This window comes from Eupeodes corollae, chromosome 1 (genome assembly GCF_945859685.1).
Source record: "Eupeodes corollae chromosome 1, idEupCoro1.1, whole genome shotgun sequence".
Classification (NCBI taxonomy): Eukaryota; Metazoa; Arthropoda; class Insecta; order Diptera; family Syrphidae; genus Eupeodes; species Eupeodes corollae.
The window spans coordinates 31,625,726-31,649,736 of NC_079147.1; the positions used below are offsets into that span (position 1 = coordinate 31,625,726).

General features: G+C 34.1%; 1 protein-coding gene across 1 annotated transcript; it reads right to left on the reverse strand.

Moving 5' to 3' along the window:
- Positions 1 to 497: 497 nt before the first annotated feature.
- Positions 498 to 2,124, reverse strand: LOC129941877 (uncharacterized). Its single transcript, XM_056050643.1, has one exon. The coding sequence runs from the start codon at positions 1,341 to 1,343 to the stop codon at positions 978 to 980; it is 366 nt and encodes a 121-aa protein (XP_055906618.1). The 5' UTR covers positions 1,344 to 2,124; the 3' UTR covers positions 498 to 977.
- Positions 2,125 to 24,011: the final 21,887 nt, after the last annotated feature.

The following is a 24,011-nucleotide window of genomic DNA, read 5'->3' on the forward strand; positions in this document are numbered from 1 at the left end:
ATACAAGTTTAACTTTTTCATTTCCTTTTTTTTGACAAAAAACAAGAATCAAGAAATCTTCCAAAGGAAAATCTTAGTTAGTGAAGCATCATCTTCAATTTTGCTGCAAGGATGACTGAGCAATAATCTAAAGACGTCGCCGCCTAGAGATTACTTAAAGTTGGTTGCGTTCCAGCTACTAGCTAACTAGGTTGGTTTTGATTTTGGTTTTGGAATTCTTTGTCGCTGTTGTTGTCCTTGATGAAATTTGCATCCTCCGCAACCACATCCCTCAGAAGTTAACCCACAGGTAAAAGATCCATCCCTTCATATGATTCATAAATAAAAGAAGCAGAATATAGAGAACCCAGAAAACCGATTAGCTTCTCATTAGCCACAAACAATAATGGCGTAAATGATTAGAATTCTGGCTTTTCAACTTCTTGGTGATGGACTTGAGGACAAACATTTTCCTTGAATTAAATTCCAATTAATCATAAATTAAAACAAAAATAACATTTATTTTCAAACAAAACGTTTATTTTTAAAGACGCAGTGAATTGAAAAAATATCCACCACAATTATTCTTCTCATGTGTAAACAATTAAATGTAATAAATTCATAATTTTTGTTCTTAAACTAAAATAAACAATTATTATAAATAAATAAATGTATAAATTGTGTATATAACATACGTATATATTTATATATATTTGATATTTTTGTATAGGTAAATATTATTATATAATTATTGCATATATATATTTATTTAATTATTTAAACAAAATAAAAAACAAAAACAAATAACATAGTCTCTCTCTCGGTGTGCGGCGGAGAAAGGCCTACGATTTATTCTCTGTATTGCCATTCCCATTTAGCTAGGTCTTGAGCCAATAGTCAAGGCCCGAAAAAGTATCCCAAATAACTACATATATAGTCCTCGCAATATTATAAACAAGGGTTAATCTAAAATCCTATGAGCGTACGTACAGACGTGGTCAATTCCTACGATCGCTGGCACGTGCTGTGGTCTGGCGAGATTTCTCTTTTTCTCGGAGCTCCTTTATGGCCCCCACTGTGCCGAACATCACCTTAGCAGTCAGCTGGGTTTGGGTTACCAAACCAGAAGTCGATGACATCGCCGACGCTGATTGTGACGCGGCATTGGCCATTTGTGACAATTTCCCCATCGGGCTACTGCTGTTCGAGGCAGATGACCTGGTATTGTACGAAGACGACGACGTTGCTGACGATATTGACGACTCGCGATCACCACTGGAATTGCCCGCACTTGCGTACGCATTTGCATACGGAATGTAATTGTTGTTAAGGTCACGACCGCAACTTCTGCACTGATTTGACATATTCCTCACTTTTTACGGTACTATAAAAGTGTTAATAAGGTGTAATTAAACACGAAAACTATATAACAGCTATGCGAATGGTGAACGAATGAAGACTACGATGGGACGAAGGAAGGGTTTAGAGACTTTTCGGACAGAGTACGATCGTGACGCCTATACACTTTCACAGACCCACTAGAACTACTAACAATTTTCAAATTTTTGCTGCTATTGCTTCTTCGTAAATCTGAAGTCTGTACTGAGTATATTTGCTTATGCTTCTGCTTCTACTTCTTCTGCTACACACTCTGCTTCTGCTTCTTCTATACGACGACGCGAGACGTGCTACCGCACCTTCTTGCCGCGTTACGATACGATAGTAGTGCTTTTGCTTGGCGTGTTTCTGTTTACCGTGACGATCGATGGCGTTCGCGTTTTGCGTCCGTACTCCGTTATAGAATAGGCTGTCGTAGTAGTGTCGTGTTTCTGCTCTGTCGATCGTTTCGCGTTTACAATGAGCAGGAAAATTTCTCTTCACTTTTGTTTTTTTTTTTTCGTTTTCTTCTTGGTTTTTGTAATTTCTTTTTGTCTCTTCTTCTTTTCTTTTGAAATAAGAAATTACTTAAAACCGAACAAGATCTTATGAAGAATCAAAGAATTTTATGTTATTTTTCTTTTTAAAGAAAGATCGAACTAATTCACTGTTTCATATGAGAACAAGAAGACCACGAAGATGAAGATGAAGACAAGACGGTCTTTGGAGTTTAAAATGATCTTGAATGCTTTTCGATCGAATTGCACCTGACTTGATCGATTCCACTTTTTTTGTGTTGCTGCCTTTTCCTCCATTCTATAGAAGCAGCAGTAAAGTGTGTATGAATGAGGAGAGGAGAGGCAATAGAAAGCTTTTCGTATGATTTCTCCCACTTTTGAGCTTTTCCCCCCCCCCCAAGAGCAATTAATCTCCATAAGGTGTTAGTGTAAGAGGATGATCGCGCATAAAACTCAATGAACTCATCGAAGCACATCGAAAGAAAGCAATTTTTTAAGAGAGAAAAAAGAGAGTTTTTGATGATGATGATGATGATGATCATGAGAACATGAAATGAAAAGAAAGAGAAAAATAAGAATAAACAAAATTTAAAAAAAGTAAGCAAAATTAAACTACAACAACAGTTGTTTTTTTTAATATCAACCGAGACTTTGAGACTTTTAGTGATGATGCTTGAGCTGGTGCGAAGTGCTGCTGGGGATGAGGCTTTGACTGGAGCTGCATCTGGGGTGCTGGACAAAGACGACTTTTGCAAGTTACGAGTTCAATAACTAAAGACGATAACGACAATGAGGAGAAACGTTAGCACAGATGTGAAGAAAAGACAAAAGTAATACATTTTTGAAGCTATACCTCGATCTATTGAGGAAAAGTACATACATACATATATTCCCATTGTTGGTAAGATGCTAAAACCTGGAGCTATTAAAAGGTTTTAAATAGGGAAGGTGAGCTTTTTTTTAAATCATCGGTGAAAAAGAAGAGTTTAGGGGAAATGGACATAAGCTTAAGTTTGACTTAATTCAGAAATATTGTAAATGCAACGAAGTTCTATTTTTTTAAAGAAGAATTTTGTACAATTTCAAAGAACTTAGACGCTTACAATTCCATTAAATGTACCGTTATCTTTGGTAAATGAGACAGGGTTTTGGTCCATTGAAACCAGAGCATGCCTATAGATCTTAGCAACTAAACGTATAATTATCTAATTGATGATACTATGCGGGCAATTAAAATAGCCATCAATGATAATGATATTTGCATTTTATTTGTGAAAAATAAAATAATTTAATCTAGAAATTTAATCAATGTAGGATCTTAAGTCAGTACGTTTTGAAACAATAAATTTACTGATTTTTTGATACGACGAATAATTTATGAACCCCGTAGAACAGAATACATTGAGAACAGTTATTGGAAAAGAAATAAATAAAGAAAAAAGTAAGTATACGTCCAGGTGTACAAATGTGATTATTTTGTTATTTTGAGCTAGAAGACTAAAAAATGAGAGCAGAAACATGAAACTTCAGTTAACAATTGAGAGATCCGTACGTCCATACATACATAGCTCTTGAACCATTAGAGATATAAACTTCAAATACATTTTGTTATAAGGTTAATAATGAAGAAAAATGCAGAAAGGACTCTCAAAAAATTGTGTGAGTGTTTTTTTTTACTATAGCAATTTTAAAAAATCTGAAACTTTTGGTTAGCTCAAAATATCTCACGAACCAATAGAGCTTGTGACTTGAATTAAATTTTATATTATGTATCGCAACGTGATACTTCACGAGTATATTATATTTTTGGGAAAAAATCCAAGTAATAATTTTTTTACATAAAAAAACTAATAACTAAAAATAATTTTGTGGAATGAAAAATAACATTTTTTAAAATCTGGTACAATGTTTGAAAAACTTGAGTTGACAGTTTTTTTGATAAAAAATAAAAACATAAAAATTGATTTTTGACTTTAATATCTTTTCAAAACTTGGAGATATTGACTTCAAACTAATTTTATCTTATATAAAAATATTGTTTTCAACATTCAGTAAAATTTTAAGCAATTTCGAATTGATATTTTTTTAATTAAAAATATAAACCTAAAAAAAAATACTCAAAGTTGGTTTCGACTCAAATTTGCATGCAGGACACTTTGCTGTTAATTCGACACCATCGGAAAGTGTCATGAGACCTCCTGTTCTTGAGAGGGTAAATGATGAACTATGGGACGAATCTTCTTTCGGACTTGTGCAGTTGCAAGAGTATTGAAAGACCTTGACATACACAAATCCGCTGGTACGGATAGTATCTCAACAATTATTCTGAAAAGGTGTTCTTCATCGCTGGCAAAACCACTTCGTAACGTTTTTCATCTTTCCTTCCTCTTCTCTTCTTCTCCCTATAACTATTGTCCAAAAGCACTTACGTCCCTTCTTTCCAATGTCATGGAAACGATGATTAATTATCAGCTTAAGAAATATCTCGAGAAACGGAAGGTTCTTAATGACCGACAGTATGGCTTTTGTAGCAAAAGGTCTACTTGTGATTTCATGGTTCATCTCACCGAACAGTGGAACACATTTTTACATTGTTTTGGAGAAAGTCAGATTATTGCACTTGATATTTCAAAGCCATTTGATAGGGTTTGGCATCAAGCTCTCTTATCGAAAATACGTGCTTTTGGTATTGATGAATCTCTTCTTTTTACTTTTCTAACCGTTCAATAGAAGTTGTATTGGATGGATCCAAGTCTAAAAATATGATTCCCTACCTTATATTCATAAATAATTTTATGACTCCCACTTCTAATCCATTATACTGTTTCGCCGACAGTACCCTCATCATCTCATACTCGTTTTTAGATTCACATCCTTTTCCTTTGGATGTGAAACTTAAACGGCAGCGTATGATAAGCTCATTAAATTTTGATCTTGAAAGAATTGTCCAATCGGGAGTCAGAAACCGTGTAGAATTTAATGCTTCAAAAAATCAATGCTGTCTCTTGTCTTTAAAGCGGAACATACCCCCGATGCCACTATCTATGGGTGACACTTGCGTGAATGTGAATAACAGATCATCTTTTACGGAATGATCATGTATTGGATATAGTAAAAAATGCTGCCAGGTGCTTGAGATTTCTCCGACGGCAGTAGTGCAAGAAATTTGTCACCCCTTCTGATTTGGCTGTAATTAACAAAGCCTTAATCCATCCAAAGAAAGATGTACCGCTGCAATGTTTCATGCCTTTCGTTGTTTTATCGATATTTTTACAAACAATTCTCTGTCGAATTAGCCAGTTGCATTCCGCTCCTGAAACGATTCAGCCGTAATACTCGCACTTCAAGGATTGCTTATTGGTTTACCCTTAAGCTCAATTTCGGGTGTACTGTCAAGTATAGAGATTCTTTCTTAAATCGCACATCGAGAATGTGGAATGCTTTAGCCAACTCAGTTTTTCCCACAAATGTTGATGTTCAGAACTTTAAGACCAATGTGTACCGGTATTTCTTTAAAAATATCTCCCTATTTTTCTAATGCTCGCACTGTGCTTAAATATAAACACAAAAATAAAATAAAGGGTACTAGTAACAATAACCCCTTGAGTGCCTTTAAAATTTAAAAAAAAAGAGGCTGGGATGCGACCCACACTGATAACTTCCCATCCCGTCTGTCGATTTGTCTTGCATAAAAGTTTGTCTTTATGTACTCGTACTCGTATCAGTTTTTACGAAATTTGCGTACTATTGTTTGTAGATTTTTTTAATGAAAAAACGGACTGTTGGATTTTTATTACTGTTGGATTATTAATTACTGAATATCGAAAACAATATTTTCTGTGAGATAAAATAAGTTTGAATATTTATAATTTTTAAAAAGCTATTTGTGCCGAAAGTAATTTTTTACCAAGTTTTAGTATTGTTTTTTAGAGTTTTATTTTTTGTAAAAAAAAACTGTCACTTCGACTTTTTTCAAAATTTTATTGAATGTTGAAAACAATATTTCTTATAAGATAAAATTAGTTTGAACCAACATTTCAAATTTTTGAAAAGACATTTGAGTCGAAAATCAATTTTTACCAACTTTTGTTAATTTTTTTTTAGGTTTTTAATTTTTTGTACAAAAACTGTCAATTCGATTATGAGTTCAAAAATTTGAGATTATGGCAACTAATTTTAACAATTAAGAAATATTGTTTTTAAACTTTGGAAAAATTTTGAGAAATTCGAATTGACAGCTTTTTTTACAAAATATAATAACCTAAACAAAAGCAATACGAACACTTGGTGAAAATTTACTTTCGACTCAAATATCTTTTCAAAATTCAAAAATATTGGCTTTAAACTATTGGGATCTCAAACTTTTTTTTCGACATTCAGTAAACTTTGTATACAAATCAAACAGTCAGTTTTCATAAAAAAATAAAATCTGTAAAAAATGGTACGCAAATTTGATAAAAATAGATGTTCGGTTCTCGATATTGAAGGAAGATATTGACTAAAAATCTCGTTTACAAAAATAGTTTTTTTAACTAAACTATTTCATCAAATACAAAATATTGTACTTAATTTCAAATTGTTTGGAATAATTCAACTGACTACTTTTTAAACAGAACACGAAAACCTAAAAACTTTGAAGCAAGACAAATCGACAGACGGGATGGGAAGTTATCAGTGGCTCCTTTTTTCATTCCATTTCACTATCTACTCACACTTATTAAAAAAAAAAACCTTTATAACATTGTTTAAATGGTTGCAAAGGCTTTGCTGAGTGGCGGGCATTCGAGAAGTCCAGTTTCGATAACTTTGGCTGAATTTGACCGGTGACATCAATTTTTATATGATTAAGGGCCGCGGAAGTTTACGGCTTATTCAAATAGACCAGCCACTATGGAAAGGCCTACAAGAAAAAGTTTAACAGGTACAAATCTCTTGATCTTGGTGGCCAATTTACGTTTTTATACGGCAACGAATAACCATGATATAAAACTACCAATTGTGTCTTGACCAGTGTGACACTAGCATCATCCTATTGAAACCATATGTAGGGCTTCGTTGTCCATAGCATCCAATTCAGGTCACAATACGTTGGTGATCATCGATCTATAGCGATTAACTTTGGTAATGGTGATCATTTTTGAATGACGACTCTACCCCAAAATCCACACCAAATAGTAACAGCAATATTTTCGGCAGATCTTGCGTTTTGTTGACGAGCAAGTGCTGGCTAATAGTTTACCGAGTCGGTTGACTCAAATTCGTCCACCAAACGTTGAATAGTCAACTTAAAAGGTCAATTATGTACTATATACGTGTTCATCGCGCACTTCTTTCATTTTATGGTCAGTTTATTTGACCCACTGAAGGGACTATTCGGGCATTGTGACTAAATTTCGCACCAAATTTACATTGTTGGACATTTAATTAACAACACGCATACGTAGAATGCGAACTGAAGAAAATATCACAGCTGTATCGGCCAGTATTAATGATGACCTTCAATTAGCGATTATTTTTTGTGGGACCATGTTAAATCTCATGTCTATACAGACCAGCCCGCTTCAATTGACACATTGGAAGACGAAATTGAAGCATTTATTCGTGAGATACCGGCTGAAATGTTGGAAAAAGTATGCTAAAATTGGACTAAGTGGATGGATAAGGTCAGCATTTGCATGAAATAATCTTGAAACATTAAATTATATGGACCGTACTAACGATTCAAATAAAGATTTTAGGCATTTTTGTTTGAAAAACTTTCCTATAGCTTTTAAAAAATCAGCTTTTATTATGACAGGAGGTACTCGTAAAAGCTGTTAAAGTCAACAAGTTCCTATTGAAAAACTCTAATAATAAACGGTGATTTTTTAAGAGCTTGAGAACTTTTTTAAAAAAAAACGCATAAAATTTGCAAAATCTCATCGATTCTTTATTTGAAACGTTAAATTGGTCCATGAAATTTACTTTTTGAAGATAATTTCATTTAAATGTTGACCGCGGCTGCGTCTTAGGTGGTCCATTCGGAAAGTCTAATTTTGGGTAACTTTTTCGAGCATTTCGGCCGGAATAGCCCGAATTTCTTCGGAAATGTTGTCTTCCAAAGCTGGAATAGTTGCTGGCTTATTTGTGTAGACTTTAGACTTGACGTAGCCCCACAAAAAATAGTCTAAAGGCGTCAAATCGCATGATCTTGGTGGCCAACTTACCGGTCCATTCCTTGAGATGAATTGTTCTCCGAGGTTTTCCCTCAAAATGGCCATAGAATCGCGAGCTGTGTGGCATGTAGCGCCATCTTGTTGAAACCACATGTCGACCAAGTTCAGTTCTTCCATTTTTGGCAACAAAAAGTTTGTTAGCATTGAACGATAGCGATCGCCATTCACCGTAACGTTGCGTCCAACAGCATCTTTGAAAAAATACGGTCCAATGATTCCACCAGCGTACAAACCACACCAAACAGTGCATTTTTCGGGATGCATGGGCAGTTCTTGAATGGCTTCTGGTTGCTCTTCACTCCAAATGCGGCAATTTTGCTTATTTACGTAGCCATTCAACCAGAAATGAGCCTCATCGCTGAACAAAATTTAAAGCGCGAAACACATTTCGAACCGAACACTGATTTTGGTAATAAAATTCAATGATTTGCAAGCGTTGCTCGTTAGTAAGTCTATTCATGATGAAATGTCAAAGCATACTGCGCATCTTTCTCTTTGACACCATGTCTGAAATCCCGCGTGTTCTGTCAAATACTAATGCATGAAAATCCTAACCTCAAAAAAATCACCCTTTACATCATGTCAAAAGTCTGTATGGCAAAATTCTGTACGAACAAAAATTATAGTAGGTCGAATTACTGTTTAACGAAATTCTATTTAACAAAACATCTTGTTCGTAAATGTTTTATATTTCAAAACTCTGTAAATAGCCTAAAAAAAAAAAATCGTGTTGATAATTTAAAAAGGTATGCAAATTAAAACGATTTATAGAATTTTGATTAACCAGAATTTTCAGTTTTAACTTTTTAAGTGAGTTTTTTGCATCGATACATTGACGTTGTAATAAATAAATTACATGCTTATACTGTTGCTTAGTATTTATAATTATTTAAAAAATAATGTTATATTAAATCAGATTCAAATAAATCTATTCAAAAGTTCAACTTCTAAGAATACAGTTTTGGTGTTAAAAATTTGGAGATTTAGCATGTGTTATAATATACAGTATTTTGTTCATACATTTTTATTGACAGTATTATAAATAATACAGAGTATACGTATACAGCTCTGAAAAACAGTATTTTGACACGCTTTTATTAAACTCGCGTGTAGTACCCGTGGCATGATGGTTAGTGCGTTGGACTTGCGAGGAATTGACAAATCCTTCAAGAGTAAATCTTGTCATGAAAAAGTGATTTCTCAAATTAGCCGTTCGGATTCGGCCTAAAATTGTAGGTCCCTTCCATTCCTGACAACAATACTCGCACACAGGAATGGTTGAGAGTTGTAAGTCACTAGGCCCTGGTTCACAACGGACTGTTGCGCCACCCAATTTATTTATTTTATTTATTTTATTAAACTCGCACCAAAATCCAATAGGTATGCATTTTACTGCAACATGGAAAGATTTTTAAGTAACTTGGGAACTCTTTACTTAATTTATGGATGATTCTTCATAATGTTTCAATCAATATCCAGAATTCAACAAAAATTGTATTTACAATTGTTTGTTGTTTAGTTAATATTAATAATATAACAAAATTTAAACAAACAAATTAGAAGTGAATTTCTTTACTTTTTCCTCTTTCCTTCTTCTATGGATTTTAAATATCCCCAGAAATGTGCAAGTCAAAGAAAAGCACCAACAACAAAAAAAGAAAACAACAAACAGAAAACAGCTGAATAAAATATCTTAACCAAAAATCCAACAGGTCTTTCATTTAAATGTTTTTATGTTTTGTTTTGATAAATACTTCCATTTCTATCTACGAACTTCTGCACACGAAAAAATTTAAAAAATATACAAAACGAATGTTTAAACAAAAATACATAAACTTATAAACTTTGCACTGCAAGAAAAGGTGTGCAGCAAAAGAATATCGCAGAGAAAACAAATAAACAATACAAATAAAGAGAAAATCATCTTATAGTCTTAGCTTACTCCTTCCTTTACCAATCTTCGGCTCGTACGCTTTCAGCCAAAGCCCACAAAGAAGACCAAAATACAGAGGAACGCAAGACTCGTATATATCGAATAATGATGGTGGAGGAGCTGGGGGCGTTATAAAATGATAGCGTGTTGGCTGATGATGGAGACCTACTTCCACGGATTCACGGATTCAATGGCTGAAGCTGGAAAGTGTGTCAGTCAGGCACTAACGTCGTTGAACTGCAAAGAGAGAACTTTTACACTTCTTACCGTTGGTGCGCCTTGAGTTCTGGTTCTGATATTGGCATGGCATGGCATACCTTTGGCACAACTGGGCGGTTGATGATCGGGACGCAGCGGGACAGGTTCGGCCGGTTATAGTGAAGTGAGCATCGCTTCGACTCTCAACTATTGACTGTGGCTGGAGCTCTGGCCAAGCCAGGCCGGGCTGTGCATTTTAATTTCAACATTTTGTCTTCTGCTCTGCTCCCTGTGTTCCATATTCTCACTTCTCGTTCTTGTTCTTGGTCTCCTCAGCCAGTCTTTCTGCTATGCGACATACCTACTGATGGCTAATGCTAGGCTATCGGAGATATCTGTTGGATCTTGCTTCTTCGGCGCTGACAGAATGGCACGTTCTTGTGCTTTGCTTTGCAGGTTCTTGAAGCATATCTATGCTTGAAGTCTGTATACTACTGGCTCGCTTACTTAAAGAGACCAGACCCAAGACACCTGATGATTTCGACGATCTTATAGAAGCACCCATATGTAGCCGCCGTGTTTGGATTTACGAGTTTATCTGGTTGTTAAGGACTGGATTATGGCCATTCTGTTTTCTCAATCTGTGAGGCTATGCTGTGAGACCGTTCGTTGGATCTGTTCTTCTGAGTGAAGCTCCAGCTCTAGCGAGTTCAGTGGAGATCAATTATTGTAATTTAATTTTTTTTATATTTTGGTTCGCTAGCTTGTATAATCAAGAGATGCTAACAAAGTATGCTACTAAACCACGCGTGAGATTTTTCTATAATGATCATCTTGTTGTTGGTGGCACGGCCATAGCTGAAGCCAGAGCCCAGTGTCTGGAGCAGGAATGTAGAAAAATCGTGAAAACAACTCTGGTAATCAGCGAATTCTTCAGGCATGTGGTACGACTTTTTGAAGACGGCGAACGACGACGACTTCACGACAAGTATGGTAAAGCATGAGGTGTAGGTAGACAGGTAGACGAACAAGTGTTTTGCGAGCTTTTCTTATTTGTAGGCTTAATAAAGTGCAAGAAAAAAAGAACACTATAGATTTATAGACGGTTTTATGTGCATTGTACTGTTCATCTGTTGAAGCTAAAAATTTGAGTTATAGGATGAAAATGATCAACAGTTTGAAGTTGTCTGGTCGGAGGCGGGGAGAGCGCGCAGAAGTTTTAAATTATTAATAAATTATTTTTATTTTTTGGTTATGAGTTATTGCAAGATAGAATTGAGCGGATGTGGGAAACTTTGTTGAGTTTTTTGACAGATATTTTGGCTGAAATGTAGGTTACCTACTCATGTTCATTTGTATGCTAACAAGAGAGTTGTAGGTGGACAGTATGTTTAACCACAATTTAATTAGGAAAAAGCCCCATTAAGTTTGAATTAGACAACTTTTGACTACTCAGGTCGTTGATTCTATAGAAATTTCTTTTCAGATTCATGAGAACGAAAGAAATTTATGGTAAATGGGCATCTATGTCAGTTTTTGTTTGTAATTACGTTAAATCATTATGGGTAGGAACATGTTTTCGTGAAGCAATCTTGAATAAAAACCTCCATATTGTCAATAATGTGTTTTTCTCAAAAAAGTGAAATTAATTGAAAAAACATTCTGGCAATTTCAATAATCTTTACTTCAATAAGGCAATTACCTTAATTAGGCGGCGCTACACTGACGTATTATTCAAACTAATTCATTTTTAAGAATGCAAATAGATTTATCTCTTCGGCAAGTACAGCTTGAAACTGCGTTGAAAAAATTATTTTTTTTAAATTTGGCCAAACCCTTACTGTTTATCTTATCTTATATCTTATATATTATGTTACAACTTTTTGATTGATGTCTCAAAACCAAAAGATCAATCAAAATTTGTGTAGCTTCCTATGTCGTAACGCCCAATACGGGATCTGAGACGAATAAAAACACTGAAGTATTTGTGGAGGATATGCTGACACTTTTCCTAAAGTGCACTATAGGTTTTAAAGAAGGTGAAGGTTGTGTCCATGACAAGTTTCTTTTCATTTAAAGAATCTAGATTTAAGGAAACTTTTCTTACACACAACCTCGAGCCTTCTTTAAGTCCTATAGTGAACCCAAGCAGGGGTTTCGCAGTGGCAGCAGGCACCCTATATATTTTTAACTTCCCAAAGGAATTTTTTGTAATGGGTCCGATTTGTCAAATTGAAAATTTTGACATTTCTCGACGTTTCTAGAGTCGAAATAAAAGATTTTTAGAAAGATGTCTGTGCGTGCGTGTGTACGTACGTTCGTACGTCCGTAGGTTCGCGACGTTTTTTTCGTCGTTCCATAGCTCAAGAACCAGAAGAGATATCGATTTCAAATAAATTTTGTTCTACAGATAATAAGGCAGAAAGATGCAGAAAGGGCTATCAAGAAAATTGCGTGGGTGTTTTTTTTTTACCATAGCAGTTTGAAAAAAAGATGAACATTTTGGTTAACCCTATCATTATATTGTAACGTGATATCAAAGAGGTATATTTTTTATAGGTTTTCTTATAAATCAAAAAAACTGAACAAAAAATTTGTCACCTCCAAAATTTTGCGATTTAAATATGATTCCATTTCCAAAACAGTGTTGTGCAAGGAAAAATGAAATTTTAAGGAAAACCCAATTGACAGTTTTTCTTATAAAAAATAAAAATCTAGAAAAAAACATTAGTCAAATTTGGTAAAAATTGAATATCGATTCAAATATCTTTTCAAAAACTTGAAATTTAGGCTTCAAACTTATTTTATCTTATAAGAAATATTTTAAAAATTCTGAAAAATATTGATAAAAAATCGAATTGACAGTTTTTTTACAAAAAATAAAAACCTAAAAAAAAAATGAATAAAAGTTGGTAAAAATTGATTTTCGACTTAAATATCTTTTCAAAACTTTCAGATATTGGCTTTAATTTACTTTTATCTTTCAAGAAATATTGTTGTTAGCATTCATTAAATTTTTTTAAAAAAATCGAATTGACAGTTTTTTTTACAAAAAATTAAATACCGAAAAAAAATTAACAAACGTTGGTAAAAAATGATTTTCAACTCAAATATCTTTTCAAAAATTTGAGATAATAGCTTCTTACTAATTTTTACTTATAAAAAATATTGTTTTCAATATTAGAACAAATTTTGAGAAAAATCGAATTAACAGTTTTCTTACAAAGAATAAAAACCTAAAAAAAAATGTTTTAAAGTTGGTAAAACTTGATTTTCGATAAAAATAGCTTTTCAAAAATTAAAAATATTGGTTTCAAACTTATTATACTCGTATTTCACAGAAAATATTGTTTTTGATATTCAGTAATTTTTATATAAAAATCCAACAGTCCGTTTTTTCATTTGGTAAAAATTGATACGAGTACATATAGACAAACTTTTAAGCAAGACAAATCGACAGTCGGGATGGGAAGTTATCAGTGTGGGTCGCATCCCAGCCTCTTTTTTTAGGTGAAATAAAGCTAAACATGTGTGTTACGCTTTTTTGACGTTCCGAGTTTGTGGGCGGTCTGACATTTTTTTTCGGTTGGGCGATAAAATCTAAAACTCAAAATGTCTTAGTGCCCAAAATGAACAAACATTTTCAGAATGCCCCAATGTTGGATGTTTGGCACTTTCTTTTCAAAAAGTTTTTAGGAAATGGGATAAAGGAATTTTAAATATCTTGGCGTTATTTTATTCGGCAATATGACGGAACACTTTAAAAGTTTTAACTGTCAAGATTCTGCAAAATTACCCATATTGTACAACAACAACATTTTAACTAAATTGTTTCAGGTGCTTTTACTTTTTTTAATTTGGGCGATACGGTTTTGGACAAAAGGATCTAACGCCAAATCTAGCAATTATATTGGACAAGTTAATTGTATTATTCACTTCTTGAACAGTATGGAGATTTCTTACATAAATATTTTCTTTGTAAAGATTTTTGATTTTTGAATTTAAGTTTACAAAACCCGCTTAAATCCCTTGGACACAATTAAAAAGAGAGTCTTTAAAATTATAGATGACCGTTGTCCTGTCCATAAACAATTCACGAATTTAGATAGCTTTACTCTGCTCAATATTTTGTATCGTAGTTTTCATCTTATCCTATATGCTCGTTATGATCATTATTTTAAGGATAGCGATAACCCCTTCACTCTTGAATACGTGAACAATATTAAAAACAGTTTTAGATTTTGGACCATTATCCTGTGTTAATTTATATTCATTGTTGATCTCCAACAATCTTCATTTTAAAAAATTGGGAAACTCCAAAAGTAGACACTTAGGTCCTCCTTTTTTCAGTGTTTATTCATAATTTCAACATTTACAAAAATATCTTAGCAAAAATTCTTAAAATTTTTAATGTTATCGTTTTTATATACATACATATCTGACTGAATGTTAATATCTTTTTAAACTTGAATTCAATTCGAAACAATAATAAAGGCTAAGAAAAGAGGCTGGGTTGCAACCCACTCTAATAACTTCCCATCCCGTCTGTTCATTTTACTTGCTCAATTATTATTGAATTATTCTTAAAAAAATTTAAATTATCAACATTCACATAAAGAAATAGTTTAGTTTGAAAATCTGGTTTTGTTAAATAGATTTTTAGTCGAAAACTAATTTTTACCAATAGTAGCATTTTTAGAAATTGGATGAATTAATTTTAGAGATCAAGAACCGAACATTAATTTTTACCAAATTTGCGCACTAAATTTTGTAGATTTTATTTTTTATGAAAAAAAAATAACTGTTGGATTTTTATAAAAAAAAAACTACTTCATATCAAAAACAATATTTTCTATGAAATAAAAATAGTTTGAAGACAATATTTTCAACTGTCAATTCAATTTTTCTTCATATTTTACCAGATGTTTAAAATGATAGTTTTTGTTGCACAAAATTGTTTTGGAGATAAAATCATTTTGTATTCGTAAAATTTTTGAGCTGAACATTTTTTTTTCAGTTTTTTGATTTATGAAAAAATGAATTTAATTTTTTTTTTCAAAAATATACTGGTTTGATATCACGTTACAATATCTATACAATATAAAATTTAATGAAAGTCTCTAGCAGCATTGATTCGTGAGAAATTCAAGGTTCAACAAAATTTTCACCTTTATTTTGTAACTGCTATGGGAAAAACGTCGCGAACGTACGAACATACTTACCCACGCAAAAACAGACATCTTTTTAAAAATGTTTTATTTCGAATCGAGGGACCTATAAACGTCGAGAAATGTCAACATTTTCAATTCGACAAATCGAATATAAATATGAATTTAGTATTATTTTCCTTACTTTCTTACTTAAGGTGGCGCTACAGTCCCGTGTGAACTGCACCTCACCCAACAAACTTTTCCATCTAGCTCGGTCCCTAGCTAGATGTCTCCAGTTTCGCACTCCAAGTTGTTTGAGGTCACCTTCCACTTGTGCGCGCCACCTGATCCGCGGTCTTCCTCTACTGCGCTGTCCTGAGGGTGTGGATTCGAAGACTTTCCGGGCCGTAGCATTGGTTTCCATGCGCTCTACGTGACCCAGCCATCTTAGTCGTTGGACTTTTACCCTTCTGGCAAAGTCTACGTTGCTGTACAGCCCGTACTGGTCGTCGTTCCATCTTCTCCACCACTGCCCTTCGATGCATACGGGACCGTAGATCACACGAAGAACTTTTCTCTCGAAGTGACCCAAGGTGCTTTCATCCGCTTTTGTCATAGTCCATGCTTCTGCACCGTATAGCAGGATGGGGATGATAAGGGTCTTATATAGCAACACTTTGGTCCCTCGAGAGAGGACTATACCACTCAATTGTTTTCTTAGTGCAAAGAAACAAAGAAACAGCGGTTGGCAAGAGTTATTCTTCCGATTATGTCAATGTCATCAGCATATGCTAGTAATTGTACAGACTTTCGAAAGATTGTGCCTCTAGTGTAGTGAGCTCTGCACTATTCTTTCAAGAACGATGTTAAAAAAATCTCATGACAGCGCATCACCTTGTCTAAAACCTTTTTTGACATCGAAAGGTTCTGTTAAGTTGTTTCCAACCTTTATGGAGCAGCTTGAATTCTCCATGGTCATCCTGCACAAACAGACGAGTTTGGTAGGGATGCCAAAACCAGACATGGCTCTATACAGCTCGTCCCTGTAGATGCTGTCGTATGAGGCCTCGAAATCGATGAAAGGATGGTGGGTGTCGATTTGGTGTTCTTGGGTTTTTTTCCAGGATCTGCCGTAATGTGAATATTTCATCAACTGTGGAATTTCCTGGTCTAAAACCACACTATCAGGTTGTTGTCCATGGGCTTTAGACGTTCACATATTACCGCAGAGAAGATTCTATAGGCGATGTTAAGTAGATTGATTCCTCTATAGTTGGTGCAGTTTAGAGGGTCTCCTTTTTTCAGGATCGGGCAAACAACACTGAGGTTCCATTCATCGGGCATGCTTTCTTCCGACCATATCTTACAGATAAGTTGGTGCATGCTTATAACCAACTTATCTCCAGCTGCTTTAAAGAGCTCGGCATTCAAGCCATCCGCTTCAGAGTCTTTATTTGACTTCAGCTTAGATATGGCAATCCTTACTTCGTCTAAGTCGGGAGGACGGGATTGTTGGCTTTCGTCGTCTATGTTGAATGGATCATCCTGCCTCACAGCGGAATTCAGTTCGTCGTCGCCGTTATACAGTCTGCAGAAGTGGTCCTTCCATATCTTCAGCATTGACTGCGGTTCCACTATGATGTTTTCACTTTCGTCTTTGCAGCCTTCATTTCTAGGTTTATGTACCCGTGAATTTCGTTTCACCTGTTCATAAAACTTTTGAACTTCATTCCTGCTTTTAAACCTCTCAACATCTTTGACCACGATTCTCTTGGTCTCTCCTCTCGCCTCTTCTGCTCATAGAGCTCACGAGCAGCTCTCGTCCTTTTATGCAGCGTTGCTTTGCGTGCCTCTTGTTTGGTTGCATTTGCCTGCAGACATTCCTCATCAAACCAGGGGTTCCTTGTTGGTGGCTTTTTGAAACCCAGCACATCAAAGGCGGTTTATCTGATTGCATCTTCGCAATATTGCCACTTGTTTTCGATACATTGTGTTGGCGGCAGAGAACTTCGAGATAGGTTTCTTGTAACTCGGTCGGTAAAGGATTTGGCGATCTCTGGCGATTGTAGCCGTTCGACGTTGTACCTTCTCCCAGCACCTCCCTGTTTTGCCTTGGGTCTGGAAATCCGAAGTGCTATTTTGGCTACAACGAGGTAGTGGTCCGAGTCGATGTTAGCTCCTCGGAAAGTTCGTACATCTATAATGCTGAAAGCGTGTCTGGCGTCGATCGCAATATGGTCAATCTGGTTGACGGTAGATTGATCTGGAGAAGTCCAAGTTCCTCTGTGGATGTTGAGGTGTGGAAAACGCGTACTGGCTACCATAACGTTTCGCCCCGCAGCAAAATCTATGAGCTTGAATCCGTTGTCGGAAGAGTTATCGTGCAGGCTGTTCTTTTATAATTATTCCACCCAAAGAAGAATATATCTTTGGTGTTGTCGTCTTTCTCTTCTGTGAGGGCGTGCGCGCATTTCACGCTAATGTTGCCGAATTTAGCCTTGATGCGTATGGTCATGAGACGCTCATTGATGCACCTATAGCTCAAGACTTCTTGCCTTAGTCTGGCTCCAATGACGAAGCCGCATCCAAATAAGCACTGTTGGTTTTCGTGGTAGCGGTCACCATAGTAAATATCGCAGTTTTTCATCCTCTTTTTGCCCGGCGCATCCCATTACATTTCCTGGATTGCTATGATGTCTGCTTTATAGCAGTCTAGGGCCTCCGCTTATTCTTCGGCCGCACGTGGTCTGTTAAGGGACCTAACATTTCACGTGTATATCCGAAGTTCGTTGTCCTTAATTCGTTTGCGTTGCTTGTCAACAGTGAATCCGTCCGTATCCGAGGCTTGTTGGTGCTTCACAACTATGAATCTTTTACGTGGCCAGGAAGTCACCCCGACGGCACAACACCCAACCTGGAGGTTTTTTTTTTAATATTAATTATTTGCTTTTAATATGAACGTCTTTTATTTTGCTAGGAACGTACATAAGTATAAAACACAAATTTTCAATTTTTTCTTGTCAGTTTGTTAATTTGCTCCCTACCTTTTACAGTCTCCAATTCTCAAAAAAGTAAGACTTATGACGTTTTCCTATTTATAACTTCCATATAGACAACCAGTCAATTGACTTTCTTTTGAGTTTACTCTATAATTAAGTTTTCAAAATGCTACATCCTCCACGTAATAATCGTAAACGTGATGAGTAACGACACACATTTTGTCATGATGGTTATCCATTTACGAAATCCATCAAATCAAGAAGCAAAGGAGTACTATTTATATTCCCAAAGAACTTGATGGCATATACAAGATACTCGTGTTGTTGTTGATTATTCAGAAATATTTTTAAACGTAAATCCCAGTAATATAGGTTTCTAATAGTATTTAAATCCCTTAGGAGCCTCTTCATGTGATGATGGATCATGAGATGGTATCCTACAGGCAGTAATAGGTAAGTAGGTTTACGAAGCAGACCGACAAATTGGTTTTTCTTTGACAACAACTGAAATTTATGAGTGCAAAACTCATGTTTTAAAATTAAATACAAAATAAGATGAGTTATACGCAAATAACCTAAGATGCAAGGACTTTCAACTTTCAATGAAATAACAAAAGTATTCCTCCGACATTGTGACTCACTATGTTGCAGAAAATTCAAGAAATCATTTGTTGATAATAAATTGACTATAATTTGCACTATTTTGATTTTATCTGACATCACATTATGAATGAACATTAACAACCAATCACTTCAGTTATTTTAATGTTTCCATCTAAAAGTCAATAAGATTTCAATTAAGTAAATAATACAGCAGTACAAAAAAAAAAAACAATTATAATTTACCACCCATGGCGAATTGTGCTCCATAAAATTAACGTAGCCTACGTCATTTATGTTGAAGTTCTTATACTGCAGTACTTGGCACTTGTGTAACCAACCTAACCACATAAGATTTGAAGTCTGTAATTTCAGTCACTATTAGTTTGATATTTTATTATACTTTGACAAATTAACAATATAATTGGTCATTTAATGACACCGTACGTAGTCTGGAAGACATTATAGAAGTAAGATTTAACCATCAGAAGCTATTCTATGTTAAGTGGATTTTAATTAATATATTATCGAGATAAGGCACTTTTAATGGAAATTTATTTGAAAAAAAAAATAAGAACAATCAATCTTTGCTTGCCCTTGTAGAGTGTAGATTATTATAGGCTGCAATTAAAAACAACATAAGTACTCGTAGGTTGATTTCCAACAAAATAGATACATGTACAATAACTTTTGACACATCTTCAAACTATTTGAAATGAAAAAACAAAATTTATTTATTAAAATGTATTGATATTGGCATAAAAAAGCTTAAATAAATATTTGTAACTTCACATAGGAAGTCCGATTTGTTAAATTGAAAATGTTGACATTTCTCGACGTTTCGTCCATACCCCTAGAACCAGAAAAGATATCGACTTCAAACAAATTTTGTTATACAAATAATAGTGCAGAAAGATGCAGAAAGGGCTCTCAAGAAAATTGCATGGGCGGTTTTTTTTACAATAGCAGTTTAAAAAAAAGGTGAAAATGTTGGTTAACCCTAAATATCTTACGAACCAAAAACGCTAGAGACATGAATTAAATTTTATATAATATATTGTAACGCGATACCAAAAAAATATATTTTTTATAGATCAAAAGAAGAAAAAAATTGATTGTAACCTCGAAAATTGTAAATTTAAGCTTAAATAAATAAAATAAAAAAATAAGTAAATTGGGTGGCGCGACAGTCCGTTGAGAACCAAGGCCTAGTGACTTACAACTCTCAACCATTCCTGTGTGCGAGTAATGTTGTCAGGAATTGAGGGGACCTACAGTTTATATGCCGACTCCGAACGGCTAATTTTGAGAAAGCACTTTTTCATGACAATAGTTACTCTTGGAGAATTTGTCAATTCCTCGCAAGAGGCAGTACCCGTGAAAGGACTTTAGATGGCATAGGCAGGGATCGAACCCAAGACCTCTTGCATGACAGTCCAACGCACTAACCATCATGCCACGGGTACCACCAAATTTAAGCTTAATAAAGTTTTTAAATTAATTTAATAAAATTTAAATCAAAGTTGCAAAAGAAGAAGATAAATAATAAATAATAAAAAAGTCATCTCAGTTCATGTTAGAGAAATATTCAAAGATAAGTTCATTAAACCATTTGTTTTCGATTCCAGACCTCATGTGAATGGGAACATTATTCTACAGTCTGACAGCATAAACGAAAAATTGTCTGCGTGATGTCAAACAGGTATATTTTGAGGAGCGTAATAGAACGATTTGAAGAACAGAAATTAAGTTTGGAAAGTAGATAGTTCGTGTTCTATTAGTCTTTTGGATATTTAAGTAAACGATGTTGTCTCTTTCAAGTTGTGTCTTCCAGTGTCTTTATTAGAGCAATTTATGTAATTTCACAAAAACTGTTATACGTTAAATATTTAGTATATAATTGTAGAATTAAGTAAAACAATAGATAATATAAAAGTTTAAGAAGGTGTAGACCTACACTTACTTTTTTAACTTAATACAACATCTCTCTTCACAAATCAATAATCAAAAATAAAAACAATAATTCAAAGTTCAAGATATTTTCGTTAATTCATATTAAAAATTAGTATGATGTTTTTATATATACTTATAGAATAGAAAATTTTATTAGAAATTTGAAAGTTTAATTTTAATTATATTTGAACACTACTTAAAGACTTAACTTTCTAAATTTGCAAAAGTTAACTTAATATATTTAGGTGCGGCTACGAGTGTTGTGAACCTTACGATCATAAGATGGAACTACAAATTCTCTTTGGGGTGTTATTGTATTATGAAATCTTTTTCTAATGTGAACTTTGTTCCGTCTATATCTTCCCCCTTCATTTAATTTTACCATATATGACCTTGGTTCCTGACATTTATAAAGAATTTTACCGGGATACCATTTTTTGTCAGGTTTTTGCATCCATACAGATTCATTTGATGAAAAGTCTCTCTTTATATATGAAGTTTTGTTAAAATGGTTTTGTATTTCATTTTTCGATTTTTGGATGGAATCTTCAACGTTAGTGGGAATTTCCGGTGCAAGTAATTTGTCGTGAATGGGAACCTTAGTACGTACTCGTCTATTAAACAAAAGTTGAGCTGGGGAATATTGCATTCCAGATAACGGGGTATTTCTATATTCAAGGAGTGCTATATTAATATCTGTTTTCGAAGCCTGACTTTTTCTCAACAAATTTTTAGCAATCCCAACAAATTTTTCGGCAAGCCCATTAGACTTTGGATAATAGGGACTGCTAAATGTAAGTTTTATCCCATTTTCTCTAGCAAATAAAAGGCATGCAGCACAGTTAAAAGGAGAATTATCTGCTATTATCTCTTGAGGTATTCCATGAGTTGAAAATATGTTTTTCAAATTTTTGATTATTTCCAAACTAGACTTATTTTTAAGTTCAATTATTTCCAACCATTTAGAATAATAATCAACTAATACCAGATATGGATGATTCGCAAAATCAAGAATATCCATTCCTAATTTTAAAAAAGGCAGTTTAGGAATTACATGCTGAATTATAGGCTCTTTCCTTTCTGAACTTCTATGTTTTTGACAAATTGAACAGTTATTTACTAAATTTTCTATGTCTTTGTTTAATGTGAGCCAAAAAACAAGTGATTGAGCTCTTTTACTAGTTTTGTTAATACCTAAATGATCTTCATGCAAAATATCTAAATACTCTTTTTGTAATGATAATGGAACAACTATTTTGTCATTTAAAAATATAATATCTTCTTCTAAAAATAAATCGTTTCGTACTTCGTAAAATTTTTTTAAACTTGTATCTATTTTATTAATACTAGTGGGCCATTTATTTTTTAAAATTGTTTTCAATTTTGCCAAGACCTTATCGTTTTCTGTTTCAAATTTTAATTGTTCTTTTCGATAATCACTTATATTTAACGAATGAATAACTTCATTGAAATCTTCTTCTTCATTATTCATTTCGGTTTTTAGATATGATCGCGACAATAAATCTGCTATATGTAAAAATTTACCTGGAACATATACCACGTTTAAATTATATTTAATTAATTTTAATTTCATGCGTTGTAATCTAGTGCAGTATATTTTATCTAATTCCTTTTTACAAATATTTACCAGCGGCTTATGATCTGTCTGAACTGTTATTGGTCTTCCGTATATATAATGGTGAAATTTATTGCATGCAAATGTTATAGCCAGTAGCTCTTTTTCTATCTGAGCATACCCGACTTCAGATGAGCTTAGTGACCGAGATGCAAAACTTAGGGGCGCTCCAGATTGCATTAGGCAACATCCTATCCCGCTTTTTGACGCGTCGCACTGGAGAACTATTGGCTTAAGGCTATCAAACATTTTAAGTATTGGAGCGTGGGAGATTATTTGTTTTATTTTGTTTAAGGTGTTAGTGTGACTATCCAACCATACAAAAACATTATTGTTTTTTAATAACTCGCGCAAGGACTCAGAAATTTGAGCTAGGTTAGGTATAAAACTACGAACGTAGTTAATCATGCCTAAAATACTCTGTAGCTCTTTTTTGTTTGATGGATTTTCCAAATTTAAAATTGCCTTGACTCTATCCGGATCTGGAGCAATTCCTAACTCTGAAAATATGTGACCAATGTATTTTACACTTTTCATTTTATATTGAAATTTGTTTTCATTAAATTTAACTCCTATCTCTCGAGCTTTTTTAAAGACTAAGTTTAAATTTATATCGTGCTCTCTCTCATCTTTTCCGAAAACAATCAAATCATCAATATAAACAAATGTTCCAGGTAGTGTACTAAAATTTTGATAGGTATATTTTTGAAAGATTTCTGGTGCTACACTAATACCAAAAGGGAGTCGGGTGAATTTAAAAAATCCGAAAGGAGAACTGAATGTGCAATATTCACTTGAGATTTCATCTAACTCAACCTGCCAAAATCCGTGTTTTAAGTCCAATACTGAGAAAAACTTCATCCCGCAGAGTTTATCTCTAATTTCTTCGAATTTTGGAATCAAAAATTTTTCAGGTTTAAGAGCCTTATTTAAATCTCTCGGGTCCAAACACACTCGGATTTGTTTATTTGATTTCTCAACGATAATCAGATTACTTACCCACCCTTTTGGGCTATGTACTTTTTTAATAATTCCAGTTGATTCCAGTTCATTGAGAGCTTTTTTAACCGGTTCAATAAGAGTGGCTGGCAGGCGTCGTGGTGGCTTAACTGATGGAGAAACTGTGTTATCAATTTGCAGGTGACATTTTATGGGAAATTTTCCTATTCCTGTGAAAATATCTCTGTTATGTTCAAGTACTCTAGGCTTTGGATCCTGAATAGTATTGACATTAGCACGTTTAATTAAACCTAATTTCTCGCATGCAATAATACCTAATATAGGAACTGTATTTTTGTCTACTATAAAAAACTCTTGATCTAAACTTTTGTTACTTGTCGAACATGTTAAAACAATGCTGTATTTTGGACGAATAAGTTCTCCTCCGAACGCTTCTAAGGTTCTCAAGCACGGTCTAACTTGTTTATTAGTTTCTAAACGAGTAAAATACGAG

Excerpts from the sequence above, each read along its gene's own strand:
- LOC129941877 (XM_056050643.1), bottom strand. The coding sequence starts at position 1,343 with ATGTCAAATCAGTGCAGAAGTTGCGGTCGTGACCTTAACAACAATTAC.